Source organism: Cyprinodon tularosa, unplaced genomic scaffold (assembly GCF_016077235.1).
Source record: "Cyprinodon tularosa strain WSP-4 unplaced genomic scaffold, ASM1607723v1 ctg6, whole genome shotgun sequence".
NCBI classification, from domain to species: Eukaryota; Metazoa; Chordata; class Actinopteri; order Cyprinodontiformes; family Cyprinodontidae; genus Cyprinodon; species Cyprinodon tularosa.
Window position 1 is genome coordinate 194,244 of NW_024039340.1, and position 23,037 is coordinate 217,280.

Sequence of the window (23,037 nt, forward strand, 5' to 3'; positions counted from 1 at the left end):
GGTTGTCCTTTTCTTATCCATAAACAGTACGACAGTGGGGCAACAGTGGCGTTGGATGTAGGAGTTTGCCTTGAAGGGTTGACGGTTCGAGCCCCGACTCCGACTTTCAGTGTCGTTGTGTCCTTGGGCAAGACACTTCACCTGCATTGTCTACTGATGGTGGTCAGAGGGCCCGGTGGTGCCAGTGTACGGCAGCCCCGCTTCTGTCAGTGAGCCCCAGGGCAGCTGTGGCTACAATGTCCTGCAGCACGTTTTCAGTGGCGCGTCATGAGCTTCTGAGCATCTGAAGCGCTTCAAGCTGCTGGAGTTGTAAAAAATTGAACTTTTGCAGGCTCAATGCGCCACATCAACCAATCAGAGAAGCTGATCTGGGAGCTGGCAGGGAGACAGACACAGCACTGCTGATGCAGAGCGCTATGATCACTCCTCTGAAACAGATTATTAACGCCCAAGTGAACTTAAAATATCAAAACCTGCCAGCAAAATACGTTCGATTTCAACATTCTGGTGCCTACAGTTTGGATTACGTACGTGAAAAACACCTTCCAGCTACCACGAACAGATGCGGAAAACCCCAGAGAGGCGACCGGGCCAGAGGCTGCCATTGAACGGGATTCCCAGTGACAGCCAGCGCCGGTATGTGGGGGTCTGAGATGCTCCAACAGCAAAATAATATCTGACGGCAGGATGATAATCTGGCTGAATGACAATGTTTTCAGGTGGACTTTATGACTTAAAAACATATAAAAAAAAATACTTTTTACCCACTGATAACAGCAAATATAGCGGCCATTGTTACAGGCAAAGAAAGGATAGGGTACCTCCGCCCAACGCACATCAGACCAAGTTTTCGACCGCGCAGCAGCAAAGATGCTTCAGCCGGACGTCAGACCTAAACTAGTACGAGTATCAAAAATGTAGCAGCACGTGCGTTTTTGCTGCTTCTGCTGCTTGCGGTGTGAACGTACTGTAGCATAACACTTTGCTCATTGATTTGACTTCAACACCAATCCGAGTGCATTTGGTCCAACTCTGACTTGGTGTTAAATGTACTCTGTGCATAGTGTATATCTTACTCTAGTTGTTGTTGTAATAACTTTAAGAGTCAATTTGACACTGTATATTATACACTGAAGTTTAATTCAGCTGTTAGCAGCACTGCACTGGGTAGAAGCAGCAGGGAGGCAGTTGTAACTGAACTGTTTTAGCACCCCCCTTCAAACTACTAAGAGTGTCCAGTAAAAAAAAAAAAAAAAAAAACTGAAATAACCAATATATGAAGCACTCACAGGAACAAACACACTTGCAGAGAAACACATAAGCATAGAAATCCCCCAGCTTGCATATAAAACCATGCTCAAGTCATGCCCATCCCACAAAGCGTGGATTGTGAGTGAAAGTTTGTTTATGTAAACACTCTGTAACTGTCACATTGCTGCCTCTCTCTCCCTATCGCTGCCACGGCTGTAATTGAATTGCTACTGTCAGGGGGATGGCTGTGTTTTCTATCTGAAGGAATTTGACAAATTGAGTCAGGGAGACGAAAGAGGAGAAAGCAGAAGAAGAGGAATTGGAAAACATTAAAGAAATGAGAGATGAAAACACCAATGGAAGAAAGTAGAAGATGAAGATCAAAAAAGATACTATTAAATAAAAAAAAGATGCATAATATCAGATGTTTTTAAAGCCGAGGCAATAGATGAGTCAAAAATTTATAAATGAGACAATTTGAATCCCAAGAAGCTCTTTTATATAGAGGGGAAAAAACACCTCTTTTTCACAGGAAACTCTTGTGCGTGTGTTAAAAGATAGATTTCCTCAAAGCCTTTTCCCACATCGCAAAGCATGGGAACTAAATGTAAAGAAGCTGAAATCCTTTGTCTTCTCCAACTCACTTCCTCTTCACCTTTGTCTTCCCCTCTGTCTTTTCTCTCCATTAATCTCTGGATGCTCCCCTATTCTCATTTTTGCCCCTGCTTTGCTGCCCTGATGAAAAAGGAGACTTTCATTGACAGTCTTATCAGTACAATAAGCTCAAATCAAACACAGCTCTAATAGTCTGGAGACATAGCGATCCTGCCTTTGTCTAAGTTTTCTCCCCTTTCATCCGACATCTTCCTGGGGCTGAACTACACTCCTGCACACACAAACACACACACAGAAGATTGTATTTCTATTCATATTAGAACTTAACATCGACTTACATTCATTTTGTAGTTACTGTATTTATCCCTAATCCTGACTTTAACCTTTACTGGTATATTCCTAAGGATTACCTTAATCTAAAGTAAATTCACACAATATCTCTAAACTTACTCCGTAACATTAAAAATGGAGATTTTAGGACCAGCCTTTGGTCTCCACAAGACCTGTTGGTCCCTAAAAGGTTAGTAAATACACCAAAGATGGTCCTAAGGGAGGTAAGAAAAACAAATACACAAACATGTTGTGTTTGCATGTCAGAGCCTTACCCTACCCTTTACCATAAACAACATATACCTAACCAGGGGGGGAATCTACCATTAACGAACATATTCCTGGGGGCCTCATAAAACTGTGTTTACATGTATGGATCATTCAACAATTCCTTATTTGTGCAGATTAATTACGTTTTTGATCGAAATCCTTTCTCTAAAATGCCATCAGGATGCTTATAAAATTAAGTGTGTCTAGAATAGTTGTAGGTGCTGTTAACTATAGACGGTAAGAATCTTCTGACTGATTGATATGGTCACCACTGACTAGAGATACTCAGCTGTTGTTTAACAGTCTGAAGATCAGTGTTGTGCATGAAGGTGTTCAATGATCGGTGTGCAGAGCGACGTTCACTCTGAGAAGACTGAGCGACACACTTTGCTGATGTTGGCGTTCAATTGATAACGACACATTTTATTGGATAACATCAGGTTTTATGGCACTTATCACGGCAAACAGATCTTTTCAGGAGAACCTGAATGTTTTTGTACGTTTCTGAAGTTCTGTGTAATTTGATTAAATAAAGGCTTCGCTCCACATCCAGTATACCTTGACTGGACTGAACTAGTTCATTTTCATCCATGTGAACTGAACTTTGAGCTTGTTCTTTTTAACTATGAACAGGCACAACATTGCCAAGGATGAAGGTGTCCATAATTTGTCTATGTAAATGTCACAGCTGACACCCCACCCTCACAGTCATCCCCATCAAAACTCACCACCTGTCTGGAGGATATTAAGGTATGGATGGAGCAAAACTTTCTTCAACTCAGTAGCTCCAAAAACAAAGCCATCCTGGTTGGAACTCCTCATCAAACCAAATCATTATCCATAACCAGCATCAGCTTTTCTGGTACTTACATCCCGCTCTCATCAACAGTTAGTAACCTTCGTGTAAAAATGGACTCCATACTCCCTTTTGAAGCCCATATAAATCACCTATGCAAGACCTCTTTCTACCACCTCCGGTACATTTCCAAACTCCGTCCCATTCTCTCCTTCTTGGACGTCGAAAAGCTGATTCATGCATTTGTCTTCTCCAAACTGGTCTATTGCAGCACACTTCTCATTGGGCCATTCTCCCCGCTTTACAAGCAAATTCAATGGGAACTACTAGACACATCTGCAATCAACAACAATTATTGAAGATTTCCAGAGGACTTCACCATTGAAATTCATCAGAGCTATAGTGAAACTGACAATGCCCACATGCATGGCAGTTAGATGTTGGAACATATCGGGTAAAAGTCTGTTGGATTGGCAACTTGAAGAGGAAGGATTTCCCATAAACTTATGGCCAGAGAAAAAACACGTCATTAATCCATTACTCTCTGCTTCCAACACTGTACTGGTCGTCGCCATTATGGATAATAGCACGTTGTGACAAAAAAACAGATCTAGCACTGGGGCTTGATCAACAGCCGATACCGCACCATGACGTCACAAACCAGTAGGTGGCAGTAGTGGTCTTTGACAAACATGGATGCCTCCAGTAAAGCACATTCAAATTAAATCACTCTTAATTGCAATTAATTATCATTTATTGAACAGTATTTAATAATTTCATATTTAAAGTACTTTCAGAAGTTTGAATTCAGAATATGACCAGTGTTAGGGTTGTTAAGTTTCCCCAACCTTAACCTATAAAAAATGGAAACAAAGACAGTGTAAGATTTTTCCTGAAATGCTTTGCAAAGGGGAGTCCAGAGTTGAACCATCAATCTCTGCATCTCCGCTTGGCTCAACACTTGCCAGGCTTTTTATTGAGCAGTCAACACATTACAACAGCAGGCGTTAGTTTCGATTACGCAGTCTCTTAGACATAGCATAAACTTTTAAGATAGGGAACTTGCCTGGTTTTAGCATACGCTTTACACAAGGTGCCGGGGTTATGACTTTTCACTTCTATGCTTCTCAAATGAAAAACAGGAAAGCATTCTTGCAAAACATTTGACTGTCTTATGACCTTCATACAATATATTCCAAGGATGCAGTGTATTCTCATTATCAGTTCGTATGAAATCGTACGAAAAGTGATGCACAGTATTTTGTAGGTTTTTGACGTTTTTTTCGTCATATTTCGTCATATTTTTACGTCTTGCCTCGAGACAAGATATCAGTGCGCATGCGCATGTTACGCACCATTCAATAACATACAATTTAACATACAATTAACCCTAACATACAAAACAGCAAGCAACCTAGTGAGAGACATCATGAAGTAATTATTGCACTGCGGAAAGTTTTAAGTCCCAGTTTTACGTCCGTCCGCTGATCTGCTTTTTTCGTCAGGCTGGCTGCACATGAGCACTGATATGTTTTTTCGAGGAAAAACGTCAAAAACCCACGAAACACTGTGCATAACTTTTCGTACGATTTCATACGAACTGATAATGAGAATATGTTGAATGATGAGAGTAACATATAGAAAAACAAATGATTGAGAGCAATATAAAAGATATAAATGAATAAAATGATAAAAACAACAGAAATCATAATAACTCCAACAACCGGACTTCTCCTTTAAGAGTTGTATTTTTTTTAATACTGCCTATAATAGAGATTTTATTTGTTTGTCCCCATATAGTTTTATTTCAGTTTTTAATTTGTTGCTTTATGACTCACTTCCAATTGCTGTTTTTTTATCTTGGTTTCTGTGATGAGTTCGTTTCTCATCTTGATTACTTGTCTACTTTTCTGAGATTCTGAGACAATCTGTTCATATTTTATCTTTCAATTCTTTTTCATATAATTCCTCTGTTCCTGTTACCTGTACCTTGACAAATGTGACAAAAAATTGTGAAGAAAGCAGAAGAAACAGGATGAAACAGCATGTGGAGGAATCGGAAAAAATACAACCCACAAACGTCTAGGATAACAGAGTGGGGAGTGCACTTGGCTGCAGAATATAGAAAGACAGATGGATGAAGTGAACAGCTTAGCATCCATAATCAGAGGAAGGCGTGAGGTGGAATAGAGGTGGCAGCCGTGTTCATTGAGCTGCTAACCGGTTTTACAAACACGACTGTAAGGAGCTGCAGCAGCTTCTGATGATCACAAACTATGATTTATGTTGATCAGATGGAACAGATGCACACATACAGGTGCTGGTCATAAAATTAGAATATCATGAAAAAGTAGATTGATTTCAGTAATTCCATTTAAAAAGTGAAACTTGTATATTATATTCATACATTACATACAAACTCATATATTTCAGATGTTTATTTTGTTTAATTTTGATGATTACAAATGACAACAAATGAAAATCTCAAATTCATCATATCAGAAAATTAGAATATTACTGAAGACCAATAAAAACAAAGGATTTATAGAAATGTTGGCCAACTGAAAAGTATGAACATGAAAAGTATGAGCATGTACAGCACTCAGTATTTAGTTGGGCCTCCTTTGGCCTGTATTACTGCAGCAATGCGGCGTGGCATGGAGTCGATCAGTCTGTGGCACTGCTCAGGTGTTATGATAGCCCAGGTTGCTCTAATAGTGGCTTTTAGCTCTTCTGAACTGTTGGGTCTGGTGTATTGCATCTTCTTCTTCACAATACCCCATAGATTTTCTATGGGGTTAAGGTCAGGAGAGTTTGCTGGCCAATTAAGAACAGGGATACCATGGTCCTTCAACCAGGTACTGGTAGCTTTGGCACTGTGTGCAGGTGCCAAGTCCTGTTGGAAAATGAAATCTGCATCTCCAAAAAGTTGGTCAGCTGCAGGAAGCATGAAGTGCTCTAAAACTTCCTGGTATGTGGCTGCGTTGACCCTGGACCTCAGAAAACACAATGGACCAACACCAGCAGATGACATGGCACCCCAAACCATCACTGACTGTGGAAACTTTACACTGGACTTCAAGCAACGTGGATGAAGTGCCTCTCTTCTTTTCCTCCAGACTCTGGGACCTTGATTTCCAAAGGAAATGCAAAATTTACTTTCATCAGAGAACATGACTTTGGACCACTCACCAGCAGTCCAGTCCTGTTTCTCTTTAGACGCTTCTGACGCTGTCTGTGGTTCAAGAGTGGCTTGACACAAGGAATGCGACAGCAGAAACCCATGTCTTTCATACGTCTGTGTGTGGTGGTTCTTGAAGCACTCACTCCAGCTGCAGTCCACTCTTTGTGAATCTCCCCCACATTTTTGAAGGGCTTTGTTTCACAATCCTCTCCAGGGTGCGGTTATCTCTCTTGCTTGTACACTTTTTTCGACCACATCTTTTCCTTCCCTTCGCCTCTCTATTAATGTGCTTGGACACTGAGCTCTGTGAACAGCCAGCCTCTTTAGCGATGACCTTTTGTGTCTTGCCCTCCTTGTGCAAGGTGTCGATGGTCATCGTTTGGACAACTGTCAAGTCAGCAGTCTTCCCCATGATTGTGTAGCCTATAGAACTAGACTGAAAGACCATTTAAAGGCTTTTGCAGGTGGTTTGAGTTAATTAGCTGATTAGAGTGTGGCACCAGGGGCCATCAATTTTGAACCTTTTCACAATATTCTAATTTTCTGATATGATGAATTTGAGATTTTCATTTGTTGTCATTTGTAATCATCAAAATTAAACAAAATAAACATCTGAAATATATGAGTTTGTATGTAATGTATGAATATAATATACAAGTTTCACTTTTTAAATGGAATTACTGAAATCAATCTACTTTTTCATGATATTCTAATTTTATGACCAGCACCTGTATTGGCTGACATGAGGAGCACTTCTTCGGAGGTTTGATTAAGGTCAGCTTCCAGCGTTTAAGAGGACCCAAAAGAAAATATCTGCAGGACTTGGTTCATCTGTCAGCATGGGATTATTTTAAACCAGTTCGCTAAAAGAATCCATTAGAAAAAAGGAATTTGTAATTATTTGCAACCATAAATCTGCATGGTTCTTCGTCCCTTCTATCCTCATAAGGTCATAATTAGCATGACTTGTAAGCCTGACCATTGATGTTATTAAGACTTATTTGCATTACATGGTGGATTGAGAGCACATGTGCTCACACTCACTGTATTCAGCTGTACATGAATACAGAAACCTCCTTTCTCTTGTTTCCACTTTAAAAAGTGACCTCTTCAGTCTGCATTTATGGTTTCCCCCAATAGCTTATCTGTTTGCACAACAAAGAAATACAAATATAAATTTGACTACACCTGCTGAGAAGCCAGCCCTCATCTCATTGAGAATAAATTATGGTTCAATCTACTCCCATATAACTGAAGTTTGTGACTAAAACTGAAGTAATAAAGTGAAAAAAACTATAATACAGTTTTTAAGAAAATGAATTCAGCTGCAAACCATGAAATTCAGTGTCAATTAAATGAACAGATTTTTTAAAGTACTGCGTTTAATCTCACGTTACTTTGGTGCAGATGTGTTATTTTGAATGGACATGTTACTGGTATAACCTGTTTCCTATTAACTTTTCCAGCTGTGGGAGATTATCTTTTATTAATGTTGAGAAGACCGTCTTGGCTGACATTAAGGAAAAGCATCTGAACTAAAGTAAACAAAATTTAAAACAAAGGCATGTTTAAGCCATGCATACAGTATGATTTTTTCAATCGTTGCACACAGCTAGAGCTCACACTGTACGACAAAACCCTGCAATTTTGTGAAAGTCCTGAAAAGAAAAGTCAGCAACGTATTTGGACAAAGACATGGCTGAGCGAACATGGCTACTACGGTCTGTCAATTTTACAGAAAGATCTCCATTTCACTCGCACCCCCGCTATGCTTCTGTGTTTTCATCTGAGAGGAAGAAGAAGAAGAAGAATCGTTGTTTGCCCACTGAGCGATTTGCCCATGACCACCTTACGACGGCCGACTGAATTACAACCGGTTTGAGTTTCTCCCGACCTTATGATTCCTGATGGGGAGGTAGTCGTGAGAAGCTGATTGCCCCAGGTTACCCCCTGTACACTACACAACGCATGATCATGCTGAAAGTCAGCCCTATCAAAAAACTCTCGCATGACTGGAGAAGCGCCCCAAAAAGGGCAAAAAAAATTGCACACTGTATGCCCGGCAGAGGGTATAGGTAATTAGTTTTGTATTAGCTTTTCTAACATACAAAGTATTAATAGCTCAGTGGCAGATTCATTAGAATGTTTAGCTGGAGGAGAAAGCTGAAGAGACCAAGAAATATTACACAAACCGCATCTTCATTTATTTAGTTATCAGGCTTCTCTCCTGTGAAACCAACTATCAGTTTAAGTCCCATTTTAAGTCCGTGAGGCAGACACCTTGTCTTCTTTAGGGGTAGGCTTAAAACTTTCCTCTTTGATAAAGCTTATAGTTAGAGGGGCTCAGGTTATCCTGAGCTATCTCAATAGTTATGCGGCTATAGGCTTAGACTGCTGGAGGATATAGGGACCCCTTCTTTATTTTATCTCCATTCTCCCACTCTACAGAATCTGTTAGTTCAATCTCTAACGTTTTGCTCTCTCTGCTTTTTCTCATAGTAGCTTCATCTGGTCTGTTCCTGTTCGGCTGTGACTCCATCTGTGAGAGAAATATCAGCTGTGCTGCTGCCATTAACACCTTTGTTTATAGATGTTTGAGATTAGCCTGTTTTTTTAGTATAGTCCTGTTTCTCTGACTGTGACTGGCTGGATGAGCTCTTTTCATCCTCTGACATGGGAGCTGGCTCGGAGCTCGTCTGCCTGGCTGTGTGTTTCCTGGACGGGGTCGCCTGTGGAGCTGGTTTATAGTTGCCTTTTGCATCTCTGCTTTTTTCTGTACGTCTGCTTCTGTCTCCTTGTACCCCAGTCAGCCTCAGCAGATGGTCACTCACACCATGTCTGGTTCTACTGGAGGTTTCTTTCTGTTAAAGGGAGTTTTTCTTCTCCACTGGCGCTACAAGCATTCTTGGTGTGATGGATTGCCTTTAGGTCAGTGAGTCGATGCAATCAACTGGTTTTCCTTAGATAGAAAACTTTTAATCAATATGACTGTATGATCTGGATAAATTGTAAAGTGCCTTAAGATGACATGTGTTGTGACTTGAATTGAATTTATATCAATGCAAGAGACTAAATAAAACTTTTCTAGACTTTTAAAAACTCCAGGAACAAGAAAAGTGGATTCTGCATAATATGCCCCCATTACCTCAGTTTCTCTCCCATACGGAGCAATGGCCTATGGACCTATGGGACACCTTCAGCAGACAGGTGTCCTAAAGGATTCTTCCTGTTAAAGGAGAGTTGTATTCTCCACTGTTACAACATGGATGCTTAGTATGATGATTTTACGCAAAGTCGAGTGAATGCTAGCGCCCACCCACTGTCATAACATGCTCATGCACGAAGAAGGAATTCCGCTAGTTCAATTAACCAATGTAATAAACTAGGAGTCCTTTAATATATTGTTTTAATCATTTGGTATGTATGATTTGATTTTTGTGAAGAGTCCTGAAAAACTGGCACTGAAGGAATAAAATGAATTAAAATGATTGTTTACTGTTCTTAACTTGAATCCTAATCACTAAAATCTATCCTTCCTCTTTTGCTTCATCATTTTTTTTATCCGTTTTTATAATCTACTGATGTTTGGTTTTTAAACTTTACATGCAGGGTACTGTGATCCTTTATGCCCCAGACTGAAGTGAAATAAGAAGACACACTCCCACTCGGACATGAGCATACCCCCACCCAGCTCACATACAAACACACACACCCCTCCAGCATCTGTACATATTAAAAATTTCAGTCTTGGACCTTGAAGAGTTCCTTTTATCGCTGCTGTGACAGACAGATAGCAAAGAAAGGGGCTTTGTTTTGCCATCCGGTGCCGTCCTGTCCTCTGCTGTCGTTATCTGAACGGCTCTGGCTGCCATTGTAAACAGTCCGGTCTTCGTTAAGAAGCCTAATTAGAAAACCCTAATAATAATAATGGCTTTTGATTGGCCATTGTGTACTCCACATTGCAGTGGTGGGCGGTTTAATATAACTTCACCAAATGGATAATTTTGTTTTAATTTTAATTCTATGCGTCTGAGTTCTTTGTTTGCCTGAAGTAGTTTAATTGCTTTTCTTTAAAACTCACTCAAAATACAAATCAAATTAATTTAAGCTCTTTCCTAATTACGACTACTATTCTCAGTATGTCTGCACTTCAGAGGAATTGCTGCATAGAAATTGAAAACGACTCCATGAATGCATTGTTTTGAGATTTAAGTGATATCTCAGACAAAGCGGGAACCATAGCTAAACCTCCATATGTGCAAACTGACTTGCTCCCCTTAATGCAGGGATGTCAAACTGGTTCCAGAAAGGCTGTGTGGCTGCAGGTTTTCTTTCCAACCAAGCAGTAGCACACCAGACTCCAGTCATCTCATTAAGTGAGTTCAATCTGAACACAATGACTTGATGAGATGAATGGAGTCTGGTATGCTATTGCTTGGTTGGAAAGAAGACCTGCAGCCACACGGCCCTTTCTGGAACCAGTTTGACAGCCCTGCCTTAATGTCACAGAAGCATATGGTGTTGCTCTTTGGACAATAGGACTTTTAGTTTGACTGTAAAAATTAATGAAACCCTTTTTTTTTCTGAGCTCTTTTTTGTCCTTGGATATCTCTATTTTGCCTTTTCCTTGTCTGCTCTGTCAGTTGTGTTTTGGACTGATTCCTGGATTCTCCTGGTTAACCGACCTTGGACTATGCTACTGACCTTGGCTTGATTCTCCTCCAATTTCTCTTAGGCTCTCTGATCTTCTGGTCTGTAAACTGGTTCTACTTTGACTTCGGCTCCGGATATTCCTTCACAGACACTGTTGCTTCTCGGTGTCGGTTGGCGTCAGCTTGCCTTAACGCTCTGTGCTCTGGGAACGGCACTGGACGCAAGCAGTGGACAATCCCCCTTTCGGATTCTTCTCCTTCCTCTGGGATGGAAATTTACTCAGAACCAGGTCAGTGACTTTGCTCCTAGTCGTGATCAGCCTGTTATTTAATGTCACTGACCTGAGTTTTCTATCCCTGCAGCGAATCCGGTTATCTGCCCTGCTGACGACCAGCCACACGCTGTATTTTGTGTATAGTAAAGGTTTGTTTGAAAATGATCCTGTCTGCTTTGAATATTGGGTCCAAGGTCCATGACAAACTCCCCATTACTAAAGGGGTGGACCTGTTCTTATCAGTCAATTAGCATGTTTTCTAAGCAGAAACAAGGCTTTGTTGAGCTACTCTATAAAACTTGGAACTCAACCCTAATTTTGACATTTTGAATTAAAAAAGTTGCCTGGATGGAAGCAAAACGACTTCAAAACTGAAAAACAATTTCCAGTGAATTGCTTTTTTTGGAGCATAGTTGAACCACTTCAATTTCAAACGACAATTGTTTTGTTCGAAGGTAAAGGTTCAAAAAGCAAAAGAGGAAAAGTTTCAGCAACATTCACCAAGAGATGTTCAAAGCATATTTGCTTCATTTATTTATTTATTTTTTTATTGCAGTTTCTTGTTTCTCTCAGTACCCTTTTCAAGTCAAGTTTGTGTTTCCACAACCTAAAGCTTCTGTGATGCTTTTATTAATGGTATCTGGGGACTGAATCAGTAAAGCTACTAAAGTGCACTCAAGACATTTAGAAAACAATTTGGGGATTGAAAAAATTAGGCTTCGCAGAAGACATTTGAATAAAAGATGTGTAGTTGATCAATTTTTCTGACAAAAAAGCAAATATTACAGTATTCCAACCCCTCCATTACCCGGCACAAACTTATCTCTCCATATTTGGGGGGCCTTTCCATTTATTTCAAATTCATTTCTATGCAACCCTTCCCGTACAAACCAACAGTTATTGGTTCACACCTAACACCAAACCCAACCTAAACATGATCCACACTAGTCTTAAACTTGTTTAACTTGAACTTTAATCTTTAACCCTGACCGTAAAAAATCTACTCATTGGGATCCAGGCTTTGGGCCCTACAAGAAGCAGTATACAGTATCCTCACATTGTGCTAGGCCCCACAGTGTATTAAGTAGTGTATTAAGTACAATAACACACACACACACACACACACACACACACGCACACACACACGTTATGTCACACTTTTCTTGTGAGGACTTTCCATTGACTTCCATTCATATTGAATTCATTTCTATGGCCTAAGACTGACCCTAAGCCTTATTAATACCAAAACATACATGTTGGGTTCATAAATGTAGGTTTGCAAAAGAAGAACTGAAATACACAGTAAGGGATTTTTCATACGGCTTCTGCAGAAGGAGAGACAGTTGAACCCCAGACTCAAACACACTGGAACACATGACACAATTTGTAGAACACAGGATGCTCCACTAGAATGACAAGGCAGGATGGCATCCCCTTGCTCAAATGTTTCATAAGCACACACAGACATTAATTTTATAATCATCATTGAATATACCTAACAATACATAACCCTAAACTAAATTCCCATCATAGTTATAAATCTAACCCCCAGGATCTCTCCTCATGTAGACTATTTATTGGTTCCCACAAATATAAGTCCCCACAAAGTAGAATATTTATGGGAAATTGTCCCCACAAAGTAACAAATACATGGTCACACATACTCACATTCGTACCCATACACAGTGGGTTTGTCCTTGGGCTGTAGCAGCAGCAGCTGATGGCTGCTCTAAATGACATTAAAAGTAGGTTCTTGTAAACTTGGATAATTATGATAAATGTGAGTGATTATGATGAATTATTCCCATCCATTGTGCTAATAGTGAAATTAGCAACAATAATCAAAGACTTGTGATGTCGGAATAAGGCAATGCTGCGGACAATTAGACCGTTGGGAGCTAATAATAAGGAGCTTACAGTGTTTTTCTTGAGGGCAGATTTAATGTCAGTCATGAAGGGACTTTCAAACTTATTTTTCTCTGTTTTTTCTTCAAATTATGGTGGGGGGGGGGGGGGGGGATACATAACTGTAGGTTTTATGCTTCTAGGTTAATTCATAGGATATGGGGAAATCACAGGTGCAATTTAAAAAGTGCTCAGTGGGGTTTTTTTTCTCCAAAATAGCGTTGATGGTAGTTTTATTGCTGTTTTTTATTTTTATTTTGGGAGGTTTGATAAAGACCATGATTACTATCACAAATAGATGGAATACAAAACTTTTCTCTTATGGATGATCAACTGCATCACAAACTAGTCAGGTTACTCAAAACAAGTTGGACAACATTAAAACAACGACACTGCATCCGAGTCCCACCAATGTTCTTTTCTTTGGTAACAACATGATAATTCCAGCTGCATATAAAGGATTTAATGTCAATAGGCGATGCTGTGTTGTAGGCCGTTTCTCAATATGCGTTCTTGAGCGTTCTCGTGTGCTCGTGTACTCGTGACACGTCATCAGCCTCAGCCCGAGTACCGTTCCAATTCTCGAGAACGCCAGATCGAGAACGCACCAAATCCCCGGATGTTGTTCTGCCCCGCCCTCTTTATCGAGCATGCATCAGAGCAGACTTGTGCGTTCTTCAGACTGACCGCTTCCCCAGAATGCCCCGCGGCCGCAGCTTGATTCCAGACAGCGCTCACAGTGTTAAGTTAAACATTCCCTTTTCTGCTGCTGTGGTTCTTCAAAAGTACGTTTTGAAATCGTTTGAGGCGATAACATTATACATTTAAGCCTCCCTGTTTGGCCTGTTTACTGAGTTAGTGTGAAATAAAAAAAAAAAAAAGTCCGACGTTGAGTGGACCAGAGTGACCAGTAGACCTCCGAGGGTAACCGCAGCCAGGGCTAATGTTACCCCGTCTGTAGTGCACTTCTCTCGGTCTAGTTATGTGTGAACTTTTTTTTTAATGTTTTTTAAGCTTTAGAAATTAAAAATATTGTTTTCAAAATGTTTTGTGTAGGGAATAAATAGTTTTGACTGTTAAAGAAATGCTAAAGAACGTTGCATGTGATGACGTCACGAGTACACTTCTGTTCCAATACACATACGTGCTTGCGTGCTCGCGTTCTCGTGAATTGAGAAAACAAGTACATTTTCTCATTATCTAAAGATATCGTAAGCCGTTTTCTCGTGATAACGAGATGATTGGTGTGTGTTTAAACTGATTACATCCTTGAATACCTCAACAGTGGAAGACAATTTATAATGAGTCATAGCAGCCTATGTGTGATTCTGTAAATAATCCTGTGTTTAACTTTTAGGTTACCAGATGACATTGTTGGTTTGATTATTTGCTTCCACTTCTGATTCACTAGCAATTAGACCTATGCCTCTGGCGCCTTAAAGCCGAGTGTTTTCTGAACAGCCCTGGTGTTACGCCTGTAACAGCTGTAAGATCCATTAACCCCCAAAATGACTCAAGATTAATTATTTTCATTAAAAAACAATCAGATTTGTTTCTACTGTATTCCATGCAATCCAATCATCCACCATGACCTGACAATGAGTGAAAAGAAATAGGAAACTAAAAAACTGATTATTTTCGCACACGCGGTACCGCAATTGCACAACTACGGGTCCCGCAGGCGTGGATGGACTGGGAATCCAGGGCTGTTCGCCAGCCTCATTCATTACTCATACAGGTTAATCATCTCGTTATCTCAAGAAATCAATAACTGTTTTCTCAATGTCAATGTCATTATCACAAGAAGGCAAAGAAAAAAAAAAGTCAAGTACGATCGCTCTCAGCTTCCGTCCAGAAGAAATACTTTGTTGTACCTTCAATATTTATCATATATGTGAAAGAATACATACATGGCTTCTTACTTGATTGATCCATTTTATTGAGTTAATTGTGAAGAAAAAAAAATGCAAATATGGAAACTGGAAATAATATTCATCACACGCAAATTATTTAATCGAAGATTCCTTCACAAAGGACTGATACTGTTTTTTTCTTTGATTATTTCTTTTATAACTTTTTAACCCATACTGTCTACAACGATCATTTTTTAAACAAAATATCTGGTTGATTATTTACAAAGATATTTATATATTTATGGAGTTTTGTTTAAGTCCCAAGGAGCCTTCTGTATCTTGAATTATACCCATTAAAAAGATATTGTGAAAGATTTAACAAAACAATCCTTTTTCTTTTTTAGGAGAATTAAACATTAAAATAATTTTTTTAACATAAATAATATTTTAGCAAGCTTACCTTTACCTTCTAACTTGAATTTTTTTTTTTTATTCAGACCACCTATGACTCATTTAGTTGTTTTATCATTAATATGAGAAGTCACCTCCAGTGTGCATATTCAAAGTCAACAGGCAACAGAAACCACATTCATTCTAACCATCTACCAGACTGAGCTGATGGTGATTTTGTAAGCAAAAAAAGAGAAAGTAAGAGCTTAAAGCAGTTTTACTTCCCTTTAGTTTGACTCTGAAATAATCTTATGGGTAATTTTCAACCACTCATCCTTAAGAACGGTTTGGAGACGTGGGGCCTCTCAGCCTCAGTTTGACGGATATTAGTCAAATTGCGTCATGTGCTTTTAAAGATGAGTCTCTTTAACTGCAAGAGTGTGTCGGCAAGAGGCGTCTTGCTTCAAAAGAGTTTCTTTCCTCCAAGGTCATCTCGTGTTTTAACTCCAATTTCTGCACTTTATGAGTGTGACTGTAATTAAAATGATAGGGCCAGCTTTCTGATATATCATTCCATAGCAGCCTCACAACCTTAGGTTTCAACTCACAGCTGACCCTTACATGAGGATAATCTACATTTGGCTTGTGATTTTAGGTTGAGACTGAACATTGACATTAATTACTCTGGAAAAATAAGTGTTGTTCTGGTTCTGGAAATCAATTTAATGTTGTTTAAGGAGAGAAAATGAAAGGATAATCCATCCATTATATCTGTGAGAATTATGATACCGTATTCTAAACAAATTAGCTTAAAACACCAAAACAGCTCAATGGTTTTACAGAAAAAAATGTGTTTAGGGATAAATGTTGTAAAACTGCAACAAAGGGTTAAACTTTGGTTCAAATTATTCCGGCTTTTTCAGTTAAACTGCATATATGGTAACGAGTGGGTTAGGATTGATAAACTGTTTTTCTGATATTTAAACAGGAGACTTACTGTGTACGATCTTAGCATATTTTTTATAAACAAGCTTTTGGTTTTGTTGCATTGAATGTTTAATTGCTATGTTTATTAATGATCTAAGTTAATATATTCAGCCCAGTAACTAATCTAATGTGTGAACTGCTAATGTAGACAGATATTTGCATATATATTTGTAAATGTATTAATATAACAAGTTCTTTCATCAAATCTAGCCGTCTCTAGTGGATTATTTTTGAAAATCCAGAAGCCGTGATGATTTAGTTTCCTGTTAAACCCATTTCTCTCTGTGGGATTTCTCTAAAATTTTGAATACGGGTTGATGGCTTCTCATGTTCACCCTGTGGCGCCATGCAAAGGACGTGTAAATGCTCTGGCTCTCTGGTGGTGGTGTGAGTAGTATTGGGCTTCAGTTATTGGCAGAGATGGCAAAAGTACTCACTTTCCGTACTTGAGTAAAAGTACAGATACTTGTGTTAAAAAATACTCTGGTAGAAGTGGAATTACTGATTAAACTTCTTTACTCAAGTAAAAGTAACAAAGTACAGGCTTGTAAATTTACTTAAAGTATAAAAGTAAAAGTAGAAACCACTTTTTTCATGCCGTTGCCTACATTTTAAATGGATGTCTGCCAATAGGACTAGATCTCCGTTTTGTTCATTTTCAATCATCTCGTCGTCCATACTACTATGCTAATGCCCCCGCCACCAAGCTGCAATGATTTGCCGCGAATGAATACCGCCGAATCTGTTGATTCATCTTGTAGTCGTGCGTCAAATGCAAGGTAGATTCCCATCCAATTAGATTGAATTTGGTATTGATGACGTGAAAAATAATAACGGTAACTCCATTGAAATGATTCAAAACTAAAGTAACGAGCCAATTTTTTAAAATGTAAGGAGTAGAAAGTACAGATATTTGTGTAAAAATGTAAGGAGTAGAAGTAAAAAGTCACCATAAAAATAAGTAGTAAAATAAAGCAAAAATATCAGAAAAATCTGCTTGAGTACAGTAACGAAGTATTTGTACTTCATTACTTCCCATCTCTGGTTATTGGTAGAGTAAAGGTCTAACCCTGCTAACATCTTCCCTCACACTGGGATCAGCCCTTCCTCATGTCACAGCAATGATGGATGGACTGATAAAAACAACTGTCCATGTTATTATATCGTCCCGCATGTAAATGTATACATTTACTCTATAAAGCCTCTTTCCCACTGAAAATACCAGGTTAACACATGTTTTTAAACATGAGTCGACTCACTAACAATCAGCATTTGGCTTCCACTGGAAAATAAAAAGCTAGTCTAACCTCTCGCTGGCAGCTGCGTGGCGTCATTGCCCCCGCTGCTGTGTGTCTGGTAACACCATCACACTTGGCTAGCGTTGATGATGTCACCAGTGCGACCGAAATCAGGAAAGTAAAAAATGGAGAGCAACAAAGAAGGAAGCCAGGGCGTAGTCAGTGTGTTTTATTGTTTTGCTCTATTATCTGTCTGAATCCCTCTAACCAGAGCTGCTCCATGTTTATTGAATTTAAACAGAGGTGTTTCTGCTTTTTGTTAAATCTGAAGCAACCGACGCGGTGTGTTGACGTCTGTACATTTCGTTCAATGGTGTGATGTAATTTAGCGGGTCAACCTGGTGTTCGGTCAGAACAGCATATGCTGTCAGAACGGCATTTACTTTTATCTAACCAAAATGAATTTTGAGTCACAATATAAAGCACAGCCAATGGCTGCCAAAATTTATAGGATTTTTTACATTAAATAAAAATTCCCGTACAACTTTTTTTTTTTTTTTTACCAAAGTAGCTTATTTTGAATGAACATTGACTAATATGGTTTTAGCTATAGATGCTTCTTGTCTCGACATCCTGGAAACTTCTATCGCCCCTGGCCGTTTCTAGATCCAACAAATAGCAGTATAATGAAAGCTGATTTTCTTTTTTTTTTAAATAAACGTGTTTTTGCTGGTCAGTACACTGCTACTAAAATTCAATGTGGGAATAATTCTCTGTTGTGTAAGTGCGTGCATGTGTATTAGAACAATGTATGCCGATCAGACAGGGTATTCTGTTCTGACAGAACACCAGGTCTGTTCTTCCCAAGGCATGTTGATCAGAGCCGAGGCGGGTCGGTTGCCGAGTCATTTGACCTTGGTGGACACGCGTCAGTGAGCTGTTCTCACTGCCACTTAAAGCTGATTGTTCTTGGGTTTAAAGTGGTTTCTCAGCCAGTGGGAAAGAGATAAAAGTGACCAACACCCATCTTAAATGAAAAGGTATTACTTTACCACATGTATTTCTAAAAAGCCATAAAACCTTTAAAAGGCAATGTTTTGGATAGGCAAAGTTCAGCAATTATATAAGGATCCCAGCATGCATTTTAATTGGTATAGATAAACTTTCACATTTTAAAAGCTGTCTTTTTGGGGTTGAAAATTACTGTGAGCTATGTGTTTAGAACAAGCAGCTCTCTGCTTGAGCTGTAAGTTTACAACATTTCCACTGCAAACTAGTTTTAACTCTCACATTTATTCATTCAGCACACACTATTCTTGTGCACTCAAAGCACATTTACATTGAATACCACATACATGAATCCTAAATGTCTCTCTCCCTCTTACTGGTCAGAGGGTCATTAGGGATCATTCCCTCACATTCCTGCATGTCTGCCTGAAACCTCTACCTCCCCTTTCTGTCTTTTTATGCAGACAAATTAACATTGCTAAACACTCATGCACATTCAAACATGTCCCTACATCCCCTGCCGCTCCTCCGAACCGTCTCTCTAGGCAAATTAACATTAGAGAACAAACATGTTTCTCCTCCCTGCTTCTCTCTTTCCCTTTCTCCCCTTTATCCAAATTAGCTTTAGTAATTACTGAGATTTACACACTAAACCCTTTTTCCTTGTTTTATCTTTGATGTTTTAATGTTTTCTTTTCCATGGGAACTTCTATTTTGTAAAAAAAAAATCTTGTCTTTGCTTTAATTTCCCCTCAGACATTTTGACACTGATGACCACATAGATGTCCCCTTAGCCGCACCCTCTATCTTCAGTTTAGTGCAATGGGAGCCTTTGTTAGGATTTACACAAAGTCAAATGGAGAAAAAAGGAACAAAAACTTAAAATGTGGACCTCCAATAGACTCCAATTAATTTAAAAATCTTCCATCCACAAAGATACCACAGACACACACACACCCATCAGCAGCCCCAATCAGCCCAGAATAAATCCGCGGCAGATCTAATTACTGTGCCGTCTCTGAAGACCCTGGTCGTCGCAAAGCCAATCTTCAACTCCTTGTTTGAACAGGCTGATGAACTAAGGGACTTGATGGATATCAAGTCATTTTGTTTAATTTATAAATGGATTTCCCCCTAATGCTTAAATTATCATCAGCATGAGAGAAGATAGAGTGAGGGCACAATGAAAAGCATTTGGAAGGTAAAAAAGTCTTGAACATGTGGTGCAGTGGGGGTATGGGGGGAAGATAAATGAAGCAGTGAAGGAGACAGGGCAAAAAAAGAAAATAAAATCCAGAGAGAATTGCAATCCCCCCACTTTGGAATAATGAAAGTGTTACATTCAAAACCACAGCAGTGAATGAGGAGATATTAGAAAGCAAGAGAACTTTATCAAAGTTAGATTAAGGACAGATACTCAAAAAAAATCTGAAAATGAATCCGCCACTGCTCACCTGCTGCCACACTGTTGCTGTTCAGTGAGTGAAAAATGTGTAGAGGTGGAACACACTTGGTGAGGTATATCCCACCTCTGTCTATCCCTGGTGAGGTGAAGCGTCTTCTAAGCTCGAGTCTCGGTCAGCTCGCTTTTTATTGATTCTTCTAACAGTTCAAAACACGAGATGTTTGAAAAAATTTATTGTGTTTAAACTGATTTTAGGAGTGAAGCTGTGTGTGTTTGTGATTGTCTCCCGTGTTCTCTGCATTGCCCTATAAAGGACTGGTAACTGGATCGGGATGTACTCCAGCTCTTACTCATTAGCCCCATTTCCACTACCCTTTTGAAACCGTATCGAGATCGGTCCGAGCAAGGTAACTGTTAGGTTTATTCAATGATGATTATAAAGTTAATGTGTGTGCATATGGAACATTGGAGAAATGAGATGCTTCACTCTGTTTACTGCAAACTGTCATGCAACGGTGGTAGAAAATTGCTGAAGTTTGTGCAAGGCTAATCACAGTTATCAGAAGACCACTCTATTCTGTGATTCAATCAGAGGAGCATTTTGTCCTATGACCTGATCAATTGCCTTGTCAGAAGAACACTCTATTTTGTAACCCACCCCATGTGTTATGATCTGCTAATAAAAAGTCTCTGCAGAGGAAGTCAGTCAGAGAGTAGATGTAGCTGAATGTAGCTCTCTCCTTCTGCAGAAGCCGTTAAAAAATCCCACTTCTGTGTGGACTCAGTTTCTCTTTTATGAACCTACATTTTTTAACCTAACAGTAACCAAGACAGCTGTTGAGTGTAAATGGGACGCATAGCTGAACCAGACCATGCTAGACATAACCGAACCGCATTTGTACTAGTTCATCAGTAGGGCTTGGCCTGGTTCAGTTCTGGCTCAGTTCTCAGATAAACAAAGAGCACATGAGCAGCCACTCTCCGTAATCATGAAATTTCGGACATCCATAAAAATACCAGCTTCTTTATGGTGCCACACGATTTCCAGGGATGATTCTGCTTAGCAGTGTGATGAACCTCAACGTCTGTCATTGTTTCCTGCGTCTGGAAGCCCTGATTAGACTATCGTTGTCCACTTCCGAAAATAACAAATAAATTAACCAAAGGCTGCCTTCCTCGCCTGACGCAAGCTTACTGAATGTTACGGGCGCCGCAATGTTGATTTGGTTGTTTACCTCTAGGGAGCAGTAGTACAGCAGATCGTCACTAGGAGGCGAGGAACTGTGGTAGCCTGGTGTGTAAACAGTCTTAAGGAATCGAGCTCGGCACGATTAACTGATCCAAGCTCGGCATCGGTTTTCAGAGGGTAGTGTAAATGGCGCTTTTGCCTTCTAGGAACAGAAATGTCTTCAGCAACCCTCAACATTACTGAGTAGCAACATAGAATGAGTGGCAAAGTAAGGGGGGTTTGGATGATCTGAGCTAACTTAAAACAACAATGACTACTGATCAGTTTAAAAGGTTTTTGTTATAAACGTTTTTCAAACAGTGCACTAATGCTTTCAGCTTAATATTTTCTGGAGTGGTTTGCCAAATGACACCATACAGGCAAGCACTTCATTACTATGATGTTTAATGAGGTGCAGGCCTCTTTTTTCATTGCAAATTTACCATCATAATGAATTAAATCTAATACAGCCGCTTACAGAGCGAAATTCAGATTTAAATCTTTGTCACCACATGATCCTCAAAAAATATTCTGAAGCCAAACCGACAGAAACACAGAAAACAAAGACAAGCTGCTACATCTGAAGTTACGTTCACAACAAACCAGGGGCGAAGGTAGAAGGGGATTTTGGAAATTGTTTTCATAATCATCAATACGTAATCCCTGAGGGATATGGAGGATAAGCACTTAGAGGGCTGGCTCCACCTTCTTGGCCAGAATTTCTAAGCTTGAGTGTGCTTGGGTGTTTTTTTATGTCTTGAAATAATCTTTATATGAAATAGTAATATAGTAAGAACCTTTTCAAACATTCACTGGACAGTTTTGCTGTATACACCAAACTCCAGGTGTTTTGGGTATGGACACATCCTATAAACCAATTTTTTTTCTGTAGTCTAACTGGTAAAACCAAGTTTCTACATTAAATTGGAAAATTTTATTGTACCCTGTATTATAGCCTTGATATTTTATCCATTAATACAATTCTTTAGTTTACATAGACAATATGCAACGATTGGGTCTTCATAATACACCATCTATTTAATTTTTACCAAGCACTACTACACTCTTTTTCCTGCTATCATTTTATCTCTCCTCTGCCATTTAGCTCAAGTTTAAAATGTCTTAAGAGATTAAGCTGATCTTCTTAAGTCTCTGACCCTTAAGTCCTACCTGGTTCAGGCGTCTCAGAGTGTGAAGACGATGAAGCTGAGGATGCCCCATCTTCACTGACAACGCCTTGGGACAGCGTCATCCCTCTCCCTGGAGGAAGCTTCATGCCTAGCTGTTCTGCCATCTCCACGTGATCACCAGGGTGGACATAGTCAAATACACTGCTTCCTGTAAGCTCAACCTGTAAGAGAAAACAATGAATATGTTACAATTCATCCATTAAAGTTTTTTGTTACCTTTGTTCTTTAAAAAAAAAAAAACATTGTTAATGTTGAAAAGTTAAAGCATTATTTTTTTGGTGTAAAACTAAGCAAGTGAAGGTCACTGAATGGAAGTTATATTGATATTGGAGAGTCAAAACTATGAAACATTTTCAATGTTTCAACCCTAAGGTTTAACCTGGTGTTCAGAAGATGTCAGGGAAGGTTTTTCTGCAGCTTTTTAAAGCCTAAAAAACACTGACTCCCACCATGAGCTCCT

At 39.3% G+C, this 23,037-nt stretch overlaps 1 protein-coding gene across 1 annotated transcript in view; it reads right to left on the minus strand.

Moving 5' to 3' along the window:
- The window catches only part of LOC119797819 (neuronal PAS domain-containing protein 3), a 464,035-nt gene that overhangs the window by 55,575 nt on the left and 385,423 nt on the right, over nucleotides 1-23,037 (minus strand). Inside the window, 1 exon segment of the mRNA XM_038307041.1 lies at nucleotides 22,558-22,738. Within this exon segment, the coding sequence (XP_038162969.1) occupies nucleotides 22,558-22,738 (181 nt within the window).